This window comes from Microcaecilia unicolor, chromosome 4 (genome assembly GCF_901765095.1).
Source record: "Microcaecilia unicolor chromosome 4, aMicUni1.1, whole genome shotgun sequence".
Classification (NCBI taxonomy): Eukaryota; Metazoa; Chordata; class Amphibia; order Gymnophiona; family Siphonopidae; genus Microcaecilia; species Microcaecilia unicolor.
The window spans coordinates 191,623,600-191,636,740 of NC_044034.1; the positions used below are offsets into that span (position 1 = coordinate 191,623,600).

Genomic DNA, 13,141 nt, shown 5'->3' on the forward strand with positions numbered 1-13,141 from the left:
TGCTATATAACATTGGCACACCAGTTGACACCTGAAGACTAATCTCTCCAAAAACGTCCTTTATTGGAATAACCGCGTTTACTCACAGTTAACTGCAGATCAGAGGTTGTGCCCCACTGGCAAAAAGTCTCCCTGGTACTGAGATGAGCAGTAGGTCAGAGCTGGCAGAATGCTGTACAATGCCCTCTTTCAGCCACATTCAAGGGAAGAACTAAGTTCTGTTACGTGGCTAACACGTGAAAGGGAACTAAAACTGGCTTACAAAAATGGCCACTACCGCATGGACTACAACAGGAAACACAACAGGGCACACTCTGACCCAGTAGGCAGGGGGAAAAGCACCATGGGAGAAGAGCCTACCAACTACCAACATCGTGAGACTGTAACACAAGCTAATGAAATCACGGAGCCCAATACCCTACACCCACCACAATGCAATGCTGATGTGACCCTGTACTGCACCCGAGAGCCATATCTGACCCAGGGAAAGGCTGTGACAGGATCGAACACATTCTGCTGTCATGGAGGTGGGTACGGCATTTGAGGCTGGCATACAGGCTGGTAAAAAAGTTTGTAAAGTGGGGTTTTTTTGGTGGGAGGGGGTTAGTGACCACTGGGGGAGTCCAGGGAGGTCATCCCCGATTCCCTCCAGTGGTCATCTGGGCAGTTGGGGCACTTTTTTGGGACTTGTTTGTGAAAAAAAAGGGTCCAAAAAAAGTGACCCAAAATCGCGGTAAAAACGCCTTTTTTTTCGATTATCAGCTAAAGACGCCCATCTCTCCTCGGCCGATAACCATGCCCCAGTTCCGCCTCCACCATGCCTCTGACACGCCCCCGTCAACTTTATTCGTTTCCGCGATGGACTGCAGTTGGAAACGTCCAAAATCGGCTTTCAATTATACCGATTTGGGCGCCTTTGTGAGATAAACGTCTATCTCCCGATTTAGGTCGCACTATAGGCGTTTTTCTCTTTCAAAAATAAGCTGGATAGTCCGTAGAAGTCCGCCCAGCACAGGTTTTACTTCCCAATTACTGGAGTTGCTGTCAAAGCACTGCTAAGTTACTTTTCCCAGTTGATATCCAATTTTCTCATGTACTGACATTATTTGTAGTCATGCTTTGTTCGATTAACTAGCAACCCTTTGTTTTTGGTTATTATATAACTATAGAATCTATTGAAGAGGTTGGATTTAGTTTATAGGGTTTTTTTAAGGAGTAGCTCAAGGTAATTTCTCTGTCCTTGGAAGACTTGTAATCTAAATTTGCACCTGAGACAATGGAGGGTTAAGTGACTCCCCCAAGGTCACAATGAGCAGTAGTTAGATTTGAACCAGGCTTCTCTGGTTCTCAGCCCACTACTCTAACCATCAGGCCAATCCTCTACTGCTATGCTACTTCTCCATTATTACTGCTTTATAATATAATTAAAGAAACATAGAAGGCAAAAAGGAAGGTTTCCTCCAATTTGGTTCCACTGCAAAAATTCCACTACTAAACACCAACATTTTTCCTACAGGAAAAAAGCAAAACAAAGCTTTGATAAATATCCCAATGTATTTTGCTGAAGTAACTTAAGGGATAGTATCCTATTTGTGAGGTATGTTTGTATTATTTTTCGTGAAAAGAGAGAATGTTAAGTTCACTGCCAGTGTTTCTTTATACAAGGTCAAAGGCTGATAACGCAACATGGTGCCGTGCACTCACTGAATATGCCAGAGCCTGCGCCCAAGCTGGAAGCCCTCTGCATGGATGGCAGACACAGTTTCAGCAATGTGGCAAGTACATCTCTCACAGATATGGGTAGGGTGTAAAGGTGGTAAATGCAGAGCTGCTCTAATGTCCAGGGCCATTGTGAAGAGTAGGACAGGCTCCTGTGCAGCCTGCATTGACGCCAGCCTAGGGGGTTTAGCCAGAACTCCATTTGTGTGTGTGTGTATATATATGTGTATGTGGTGGGGGGAGGGCTCAGAGGTAGACTTGAGGGACCACACATTTCCTCTCAGTTCTCCTCCCCCCCCCACCTACCACCTGCTGCATCATACCTTTGCTGGTGGGGATGCCCAAACCCCACCAGTCAAAGAGATTCACTGCTACAGCCCCACCCATGCTGCTTGAGCAACAAGAACGTCTGTAGGGTGTTCCAGCCACCAAACCCAGCAGTTCACTGCATGCTCAGTTCGAATGCATGAACTGAGCATGTGCAGAGGTGCTGGCATCAGTGGCTGAAGCACTCTGCTGACTTCCTGCTGCTCAAGCAGCATGGTTGGGGCTCAGTGGTGTGCTGGAGCTGGCTTGCAAGAGCAGGTTGTTAAATTTTTAAAGATCTTGTGAGCCGGTTGTTCTGCACTGCGAGCCGGCTCCAGTAAATGAGGTAAGTATGGCAGGAGGGCGCCAAAAGCTATGCTTACCACGCTTACTTCACCTCCCACAGCCCACGTTTGCCTGTGCCCGCCCCGTGCCACCCTGGGGGGGTTTAAATCTTTTTTATTACCTCCGTCAAAGTGGCCGCATCATTAAAAGCCCTGCCCGTCTCTAGCTTTCCATTTGTGAGTTCGTTCCCTCAGAGTCCTGCCTTCTGACGTCATTTCCTCTTTCCACGAGGACGGGACTCTGAGGGAACAAACCCATGAAAGGAAGGCTAGAGATGGGCAGGGCTTTCAATGATGTGGCCGCATCAACAGAGGTAATAAAAGAGATTTAAACCACGCGGCGTGGCACTGTGACAGAAAGAAAAAGGCGGATGTTGGGGGGGAGAATTGGGCGAGCAGGTGGATATGAATGGGAGGGGAGGATGGGGGCGAAGGAGAATCGCTGGACATGGATGGGAGCAGGAGGGAAGGGCAGGAGAGAAAGGAGAATTGCTGGGTATAGATTGACGGAGGGGGCAGGGGAGAGAAGAGAATTGCTGGGTATGGATGGATGGATGGCGGGCAGGGGAGAGGAGAGTTGCTGGACATAGGTGGATGGAGGGGAGGGGAGAGGAGAGTTGCTGGACATGGGTGGATGGAGGGGAGGGCAGGGAGAGAGAATTGTTGGACATGGATGGAGGGGAGGGAAGGGAAGACAGGAAAAGGATGTACATGGATGGAGGGGAGAGAGAAGAAATTCTGGACATGGATGGAAGGGAGGGAAGACAGAGGAAGTGAGATGAACATGAATGGAGGGGAGAGAGGAGAAATGCTGGACATGGATGGAGGGGGAGCGGAAAAATGCTGGACATGGATGGAGGGAAGATGAGATGAGATGAGGGAAAAGGAAGAGAGGAGAAAAACTGCACATGGATGGAGAAAATAGGCAGAAGCTGGATCCACTGGACAGACAAGTCTGTGGAGGACCCAGCTTTTACTTACGGATGCAGGGCAAGAAATGAAGAAGAAAGGAGGAAAGTCAAGAAATAAATGGAAAGGAAGCCCTGGAAACGGAGTTAAGAGGACAGATAGCAGCAGAATCAGATACTGGGCCAGCATGATCAGAAAAACAAAGTCACCAGACAACAAAGGTAGAAAAAATTATTTTATTTTCATTATAGTGTTTGAAATATGTCCACTTTGAGAACCAGGTGCTCAATGTTAAAAGTTTATATTTATTTATTTATGGCATTTTATCCCACATTAAACATGAATTAGATTGGAACCTGGGATCATTTAATTTTTTTTTTCCTGGAGAGAGTAATGCATTGCCCCCCCCCCAGGCTTTCTCCCAGGCTATAGCCAGCTCTGCAATTTTGAGGGGGGGGGGGGGGGGGCGCAGAGGTGGACGGGGGGGGGGGGGGGGGGGTGCAGAGGTGGACCGGGGAGAGAGCCTGTTGTTAAACATTTACCAGCACACCACTGGTGGGGCTTCAGCAGAGAATCTCTTTGGCTGGTGGGGTTTGGACATCCATGAATCCAGTGTTGCAATTTTGGAGGTGGCTTGAGCTGAAAGTAGTGGGGGGAGAGGGGCCCAGGCCTCCAAGGTTCCCCCATGGCTATGCCTCTGGGCTGGGTTGGCTGCATCATTGGAGGTGGCTCCGCTCTCCTGGCCATCTGTGTGACAGGCCTGGCATTCATGGCTATAAATTGCACTATTAAATTCAAGGATGTTTCCAGTCTTACAAAGAAAAAACTGAATAGAATTAACAGTGTATTTAAAAATTATTCTGCTAATCTGAGAGATGTTAGTGATGCAGAAGGGACTCTAGAGGTCCTTGACATTTCCAGCAGATACTTCATTGAGGTCCTTTTATGAAGCTGCGGCAAAATGGGGCCTGCACTGGCATTGGTGCATGTTTTTGACGCTTGCTGAGGCCCTCTTTTACTGCAGCGAGTAAAAGGCAGGTTTCCCTTTTCTTAAAGAAATGGCCATGCAGCAAGTGAACCACTTGCAGCATGGTCATTTCAAGAGGGAAAACTTCCCACCACCATTGAGGTGGCAGTAAGGGCTCCCATACTATCCCGGCGGTAATCGGGTAGCACACAGCACTGACTGATTACTGACGGGTACATACCTGCACTATAAAACTGCAGTTAATCGGACTGGGACACAGGAACAGACGTCTTCGGCCGATTTGGCCTTAAAGGTATTACCACAACATATTGTGAATAAACTGTTACGAACTGAGCCCCCGTCCCACACCTTGGTAACAACAGGTGAAATAATTAAACCCTCAAATGTGACGCTTGAGTCACTGTGGGATATGGTTCATGACACTCACTCCTCTATGCAAAAAATGCTGCAAGAAAATACTAATGATATTAGAACTCTTTCTGAAGCCGCTCTGATACAGGCACAAGTAACTGCACAGCAATCCTGTGAGATTGGAAGCTTGGACACTAAAATTCAAGAAATGGGGATTTTGGAATCCACTTTGGTTAAAGATAGCAATTTTCTACACAAACGCCTAGAATATTTAGAAAATCAAGTTCGTAGACTTAACCTTCGGTTACTCAATTTTCCTAAATCACCTTTGATCTCCCCAGTGGATATGATGAAAAAATATATGATGGATATACTGGGAATGGATAAAGACTCACTGCCTCCTATAACTCGGGCCTATTACATCTGGAACACTAAAGCCATAATGGGAGAATTACCTAAACGAAGGACGGAGGCAGAAATGAATCTTACTTCCTTCCTGGAAAGTTTCCTAGAAGTAATTACACACAGGACAACTATGCTGGTTACCTTTGCGTTGGAACCAGACCGGAATGCAGTGTTAAGACTTTCCCTGAGACACTTAGATAGCGTGTTTATGGGTTCTAAAGTTAGGATTTTTCCAGATTTATCTAGGCCAACACAACTGAAACGCAGGGCCTTTTTGGAAATGCGTCCCAGAGTAGAGGCCATTAAAGCAAATTTTGTATTACGTTTTCCCTGTATTTGTAATTTAATGTTAGAAGGTAAACAATTTCAATTTGTGGACCCTAAACAGCTTAAAGATTTCCTAGATGCTAGAGGTGAAGTGAATGTTATATGCCCTCCCACATAACAGGCTGGAGTATGAGAGAGAGAGGTAGCGGCTTTAAATATTTTTGCAGTGCTGGAAATGGTGTGTGCTGGGGGGGGGGGGGGGGGAAATACTGCGGGCTGTTGTGGTAGCCCGGCGGTATTTCCCTTATAGTGAGTGTTAAGCCTGCATTGATCTTACCACCACTTCGTAAAAGGGCCCCAATACATTGTTTTTATACCAAATAAGACTGTATAGAATAACTTTCTAAAGTTTATATTAGAACTGGAATTTTCAGTCTTGGCTTAATCTATCAGGTATTATTTTACAAGTGTTGTCTTCTGTAATTAAAAGCTCCAAACTGGCCAGTTTGAGACTTATAAGTATATAAGGCAGCTTGAATGAATTGATATGAATTACTGGATCGATTCCTTTGCATTTTAGGCTGGCTTTCTCATTCACTATAAAAGAAAGCAAAACAAAACAAAATCTTTTTGTTGTATGCAACTGGAATTGTGAGAGAGTTCTATATCGCATTCTATCTGAAGAACCACATAGATTTTTTTTTTACACTTCTGTTTTAGAATGAAATTCTCCAGTATAAGAGGGTAACTAAAAAAAAAGTCCTTTTCTGCATGTGAAGCCTGTTTTGCAGGCAGAAAAAGGTTTTTATACAATTGTGTGACTGCATATGGGCTAGATTCTATATGCGCCTGAAAATTCTGCACAGAAAACAAGTATGCCTAGGCATATTCTCTAAAGCACGCTTATGTTTTATAGAATAGTCTTAAATTTCTACACGCCTGTTTATGCTATAAGTTTAGTCACAGCCATTTACACCATGTTTTACTTGGTGTAAATACTGATGCTTAAATTAGGCACAGAGGAGGAGATTCTATATTTGACACCTAAATAATTGGTGCTGAAATCAGTGCTGACTAAGCGTATTCTATAATCGGCACCTAGAATTAGGCACCAATTATAGAATATGCTTAGTTGATATTTCAGCACCTAAATGTGTGCGCATACATTTACATCAACTAAAACATGGCGTAAATCCCGGCACGTAGATTTAAGCACACTGGGCCTTATTCTGTAACTAGGCACATAAAGTTCAGAATGCCCATGAAATGCCCATAACCACGCCCCTTTTGCCCGCACGCATTAGAAGCTCAGCACACATCATTACAGAATACACTTAGCAAGTTGTGCACCTAAATTCTAATGTGCCAATTAGTGCTCATTATTGCTTGTTAATTGTTGATATCAGCGCTCATTAGTTTGTTAAGCCAATTAAGTTGTGTGCGGTGTTATAGAATCCACGCCAATTTTGGCACGTAAATCTAAGCACAGTATATAGGATCCGGGGGAGAGCAGGTGTATTCTTTAACAAAGTGCATAGATTAGAAATGTCCATGCCCCACTCATGGCCATGCCATGTGACTTAGAATTTCAGTGCACCACGTTACAGAATACTCATAACGAGTTGTGTACATAAATTTTAATTAATACCAATTAGTTCTGATGTTAACATCCAATTGATGTTAACATCCAATTGACAGTGTTGATTAGTTAGTTAACCAATGAAGTTACACGCACTGTTACAGAATATGCTTTGATTTCCATGCAGAAATTAAGGTGCGATATATAGAATACTGGAGTATATGTGTAAAAAGTATGTGCATGGAAAGTATGGACCCTTTATACTTGACTATAAGTCGAGAAATTTGGGACAAAAAACCCCTTAAGAAACTTGGGCCATCTTATCTATGGGTAATACCCAAAGAAGGTTAAAAAAATTGTTCCTTTTAAGTTGTGGGAATGGATTGGGAAAAGAGGTGGAGTTCCTTTTTTTTTTTAAGGGGAATTGATAGGGTCTTACTAATAATAAAATTTATGCTAAAATAAGGAAGTTACTCTTTGGTATATTTGGGTATTTTAAAGAGATTTTCATATTGTTCTCTTTTTAAAGCTGTTCAAAGATTTTGGCATATGACGTTTTCTTTTTATTGGAGATTTTTGCAATCACTTCTGTTGCATTTGACTTAGATTTGTATTTCTTTGAACTATTGTTTTCTGTTATCTCTTTTTATTCAATAAATACTTCTTAAAAATGAAAAAAAAATTAGTTGTAATCCGATCTCCCTTGCACCCCGCCAGTGGCATGAGTGGCATTGTGGCATTGCAAATCCCCCTCCCCCTGTTAACCCTCTGAGTACCTTTAAATTTCAACTCTTTTGCACACAACCCCCAGCACTGCAGAGGTACATGCTTGAGGTCTGCTCCAGAGTGTAGAAATATGCTGTCACTTGCTTGAAATACAGGTCAATGGCTCTGGCTCAGGCTAAGAACTAGGCCTCTAGAAATCAAAGATCACTTCTGACACAAATTACATTTCACTGTAGCAAGTGCTGAAATGAGGTAATTGAGAACTGACAGGGGAGAGGGAGTCTGCTCTGTAAACAAATAAGCAAGACTGGCACCTGCAAGAAGTCACCAGCAAAGATATTTTGGCTTCATGAAGATAGTACTGGGTCAGCTGCACCTCGGATGAGATCATCCAAAAGGGGGGTTAGAGGAAAGCTTAGGAACATGTGAAGTCATTTTTATCAACTGATAAGGACCAAAGAGTTCTGGTGAGAAAGCTAGGGTCCATTGGGATGAATAGACTCAGAAGGGTATAAAAAGGGCAGTCTGAAGGGTATCAGCCCCCCAGAAGGCTCCAGAAGGCTGAAGAGAGAGATCAGACTGCACCTGCTGTGTGAAACATTGTCCCATCATGATCCAGAGATGAACGCCTAATTTGCCTGTACTGCTTTTGGTAAGATTGTAATAAACTATCTTCTTATATCCCAGTGAGTCCTTCTGATTATGGAGCTTGTTAATTCCTGGACTGTGAAAGAGCAGTCTGAGGGAATATGAGGTCAAAATAATTGGTGGGAACACGCAAATTATTTACAAGAGCGTGCTCTTTGACCTGTTCCACCTGTGAGACAACAGGAAGTTGAGTCAGAAGCATAGGCGCCCCGTATAAGAGGCTTGGGGAGGCTAAGCCTCCCCTGCCCAGCTGTGACCTTCCCCACCTGCCTCCTCCTCCAAATGTAGTGCCAATAAGCATACCTGCCAAGACTCCCGCTGAATTCTGTTGCTGCCGCTGCTTCTGTTGAGCAGTGGCAGGAACAAGCACCACCACAAGCACCACCACTTCTCTCCACAGCCATCATTAGAACAAAAAGAAGCGCAGGGCCACAGCAGCCTTCAGGCATGCACTGTTGGCTCTGCCATCCTCTGCCCCCGCTGACGTCAATTTCCCGTTCCAGGGGCAGAGAACCAGCAGAGCCGACAGCGCATGCCTGAAGGCTGCTGCGGCCCCGCGCTTCTTTTTGTTCTTGTGTCAGCGCTGCTGTAAAGAGCCTGGAGGGAGAGAACATGGCTGGAAATGGTAGGGAAGTGAGGACACTAGAGGAGAGAGAGAGTGTAAAAGAGCAGGGGAGAGGCAGAGAGAGATGGGGAGAGAAAGAGGGGACATGGAAAAGAGCCGGGGAGAGCCAGGGACATGGAAAAGAGCAGGGGAGAGCCAGAGAGAAGATGCTGGATGGAAGAGGGGTACAGAGAGAGAAATTAGTGGAAAGATGGGGAGAGAAAGAAGGGACATGGGCAGGAGAGAGAGAGAAGCTGCTGGGGAGAAACTGGGGGAGACCCTAGCTGTCAGACGGAGAAATGCTGAATGAAAGGAGGGAGAAAGAGGGAAAATGCTGGAAGGGGGCAGAAAGAGGGAAGACGGTGGATGGAAGGGTAGGGAGGGAAAGAGGAAAGACACTGGAAGGATGGGGAGAGAGAGGACATGCTGAATGGAAAATGGTCGAGACAGTAAACTGTCTAGAAGGAAGGAGAGATAGAGGGAGACAATGGATGGAAGGAGATGGAGACAATGGACGGAAGGATTGGGAGGGTAATGGGTGGAAGAATGGAGAGAGAAAGAGAGATGACATTGGATGGAAGGGTAGGAGAGAAAGAGGGAAGGTGCTGAACTTGGATGGATGGAGGGGAGGGAAAAGAGGAGAAATCTGGACATGGATGGAGTGGAGGGCAGGGAAGAGAGGAGAAATGTTGGACAGGGATGGAGGGAAGGAAAGACAAAGGAAGGAGATGCACATGGATGGAGGGGAAGGGAGAGAGGAGAAATGCTGGACTTGGATGGAGGGGAGGGAAGTAGATGCACATGGATGGAGAAGAGTGAGGAGAAATGCTGGATATGGATGGAGGGAAAACTGCTGAATTTAAGAGCTGGATCGGAACACTGAAGGATAGGGACAGGGCTACAGATGGTAGACAGGATGCATAAGGACACAGGAGGATGGTGGACATGGTGAGAGAAAAAATATCAAACGGAAAGAAGACACTGCATAAAACAGAAGACACTGGGACCAAAGCGAATAGAAAAACTAAATGCTCAGACAACAAAGGTAGAACAAAGTATTTTATTCAGAATATGCCAGCTTTTGGAAATGTACATCTGTGGTATTTTGCATTTAAGTTTTAATTTCTCTAGTACTTGCTGCATGCCGAGTTTGACTTCTTGAGATAACTTTCCAGTTCAGTATTTTGCCTTCATATGAGATGTGTATGAAACTGGCAGAGATCCACAATGGGTCAAGAAAGACTGACAGCTTTATGTTTACTGAACATTGAAAGTGATCTTGTTGGAGATATTAACCCTGAGCAGATCATTGACACCTATGATGTGAAGTCTGATCGCCGGATGTTACTTCACTAATGTGACCATTTCATTTTGGGATTTTCCATGGATGGAAATAGCAGTGTTTAATAATTGATAACATTTTTGAATAGTTAATATATGCTTTGAGCAACCACTTTTTTTCTTTTACATATGATACATATCTAATATCTAAATTTAATAAAAGGTATTAATTGTGACTATTTTAATTTTACTTATTTTTTTTTCTGTGTGTTGTCAGACAATTATGGATGTAAGCACCACCCCTAACCCCACCCCCTTTAGCCTCCCCAAACAGTTGGGCCACCAACCGCCTATGGTCAGAAGGTACACTCTGGGGCAAACCTCGGGTAATGGACTGCTGCAGTGCCAGTTCTGTGTGCAAGAGAGTGAGATTAAAGGTACAGGGGGGATGGGGTCTGTTGGTGGGGCAGCAGAGAGGACATGCTGGATCTGTTTGGTGGGGTGTGAGTGAGGCTGGGAGAAGGACATGCTGGCTGGGGAGGGGTGTGAGTGAGGCAGGGAGAACTGTGTGTGTGTGAAGGAAAAAGACCAGTTGACTGGGGACGGGGGTCCAATTTGGCTCTGTGTGTGTGTATGGGAGAAAGACCTGGTGGCTGGAAAAGGGGGGGGGGGGGGGCGGGGAGGTCAAATTTGGCTCTTTGTGTGGCCTCAACTTATATATGGGTCACACCAGTTTTGCCATTTATCATCCCAAAACTGTCTCTCGACTTATAGTCGAGTATATATGGTAATTTTAAGAAGCATTTCCAGGATGTAGTTTGGATGGACCAGAGACAGGGTTGGGATGTATGTATATATTTTTATAAAATATGCATATAACTGTATAGAGTAAATGCACACATTTATTTGTGCATTATAGGAGGTGGATCTGGACCCTATTTTAAAAAGGCAGGTATTTAGACTTTCAAAATATAGCTATGCACAATCACTCCATTAAAAATCTAGGAACTCACCAACTATTGTACATTGGGGGTATGTTCAAACACATTGGGGGTATGCACATAAACATGTTCTCTACCTCTAGAATCTACATCTTCAAAGTACAGCTTTAGAATTTGTACTTTTCAATCTCAGAGGTTGGCCAAAAGCATGGTTTACAGTAGTGAAATCCAAGATATAAATTAAATGCAAATTAAATTATCAAAAAGAGCAGAACAACTTTTTCCCTTTCACTGAGTGTCTCTGCTCATTTGTATTGCTACTTTTTGCAGTTGTCGACTGTGAAGAAGGTTTGATCTACAATGAATGCATCAATTGTTGCCCGATGTCATGCCAACAAAAGAAGCAGTGCATTGACAGTGAAATAGCCTGCATAGATGGATGCTACTGTCCAGAAGGTAGATGACATTTCCAAGTATCTAATTTCTTAACATCCCTTTTTAATAGGGCCTTTTTTTTAGCAGGGCCTTCTTCCTCATTCTGTTTAATAATTTTTATTGATGATTCTGCATATAATAGATAACCACAAGATTTCAAATATAACCATTAAATCTCGTAACATGTTTACAACCATACAAATTCCAACTCAATCATCAAAGAGTTTGTGATTTATTCTTATCACCCACCCCCATTCCATGCCTATAGTCTAATCTTACCCCATTTAAACCAATCTGCTATATTACCGCATTTGCACCTAACCCCCCCTTTCCCCTACCCCTCCCGAACTTCCTCCGTACTTCAAGGATCCCCTTTACCTGAATCCCTCTCCGTCCATCTTCTACTCATCAAACTTTAACAATTACCATTTTAACTTAAATTCGATAACTTATAACATCGCCTTGTCATTCTTCCTCATTCTTTAAAAAAGGTACAGTCAATGTAATCTAAAAGGAGTGCTTCTAAATAAGATTGTTGTAGAGAATTTAGGCCTATTTCTAACCTTTCCTTTCTCTTTTCATTGATTGAAAAGGAGGTAGTGGATCAGTTGAGCTCATTTCTAGAAGATAATAATTTGTTGGCTATAGGTGTCACGTCTGTGGTCGTGAACCCCCTCAGGCTTACCTTATTTCTGGCGGTCAGCTTCTAAGCTGGCTTCTGTCTGGTCTTTCTAAGTTAGCTCTGTCTCTTTCTCTGTGTGCTGGCTGCTTCCAGCTTGGCTCTGATTTCTCCATTATACTGCACCTGTGTGTGTTAAGCCTCTCTAGGCGATGGTACATATTACCATAGCACCCTTTATATGGACATGCCAGCTAGAAACCTGCATCCTTTGCAGCTAGTTTACAATGATGCAGCTTGATTACTGCTGTTCGGAGACAAGAAAGTGCCCATTATTTTGGGTTCTTTGCATTGGTTACAAGTCTTGAAAATAATCTGGCTTAAATGGCTGATGCTGACATTTAAAGTGGTTCAGTTTCAGAGCCCAAAGCTATTGGCTGGTAGCCTATAATCAGCTAGGTAGCTTCACTCAGCTTAGGGAAATTTGTTATCTGTACACTGTGATATATCTGATGAAGTGGGGAAATACTATGAAATGCCCACAACCCACCCATTCCACGTCCATGGACATGCCTCCTTTTTGGATGCGCATGTTATAACACGGTGCATATAAATTCTAATTAAAGTCAATTAGTGCTACTAATTTGTTAAGTTCCAATTATTGGTGCTGATTGGCTTACATAGTACCATAGTAAATGATGGCAGATAAAGACCTGTATGGTCCATCCAGTCTGCCAACAAGATAAACTCATTTACATGGTATGTGATACTTTATATGTATACCCGAGTTTGATTTGTCCTAGCCTTTCTCAGGGCACAGACTGTAGAAGTCTACCCAGCACTGTTCTTCTACTAAGTTCTGAAACTAACGTCGAAGCCCCTTAAAATTTACACTCCAGCCCATCCCTATCTATTCAGTCACAATCAGGGCATAGACCGTAGAAGTCTGCCCAGCTCCCATTTTGTTTCCCAATTACCAGTGTCGCCACCCAATCTCCGCTAAGATTCCGCTGAACCAT

The 13,141-nt window shown here is 43.9% G+C and overlaps 1 protein-coding gene across 1 annotated transcript in view; it reads left to right on the forward strand.

Moving 5' to 3' along the window:
* The window catches only part of OTOG (otogelin), a 706,015-nt gene that overhangs the window by 164,919 nt on the left and 527,955 nt on the right, over nt 1-13,141 (forward strand). The window contains 3 exon segments of the mRNA XM_030202446.1: nt 1,666-1,775; nt 2,158-2,175; nt 11,414-11,524. Coding sequence (XP_030058306.1) covers nt 1,666-1,775; nt 2,158-2,175; nt 11,414-11,524 — 239 coding nt within the window.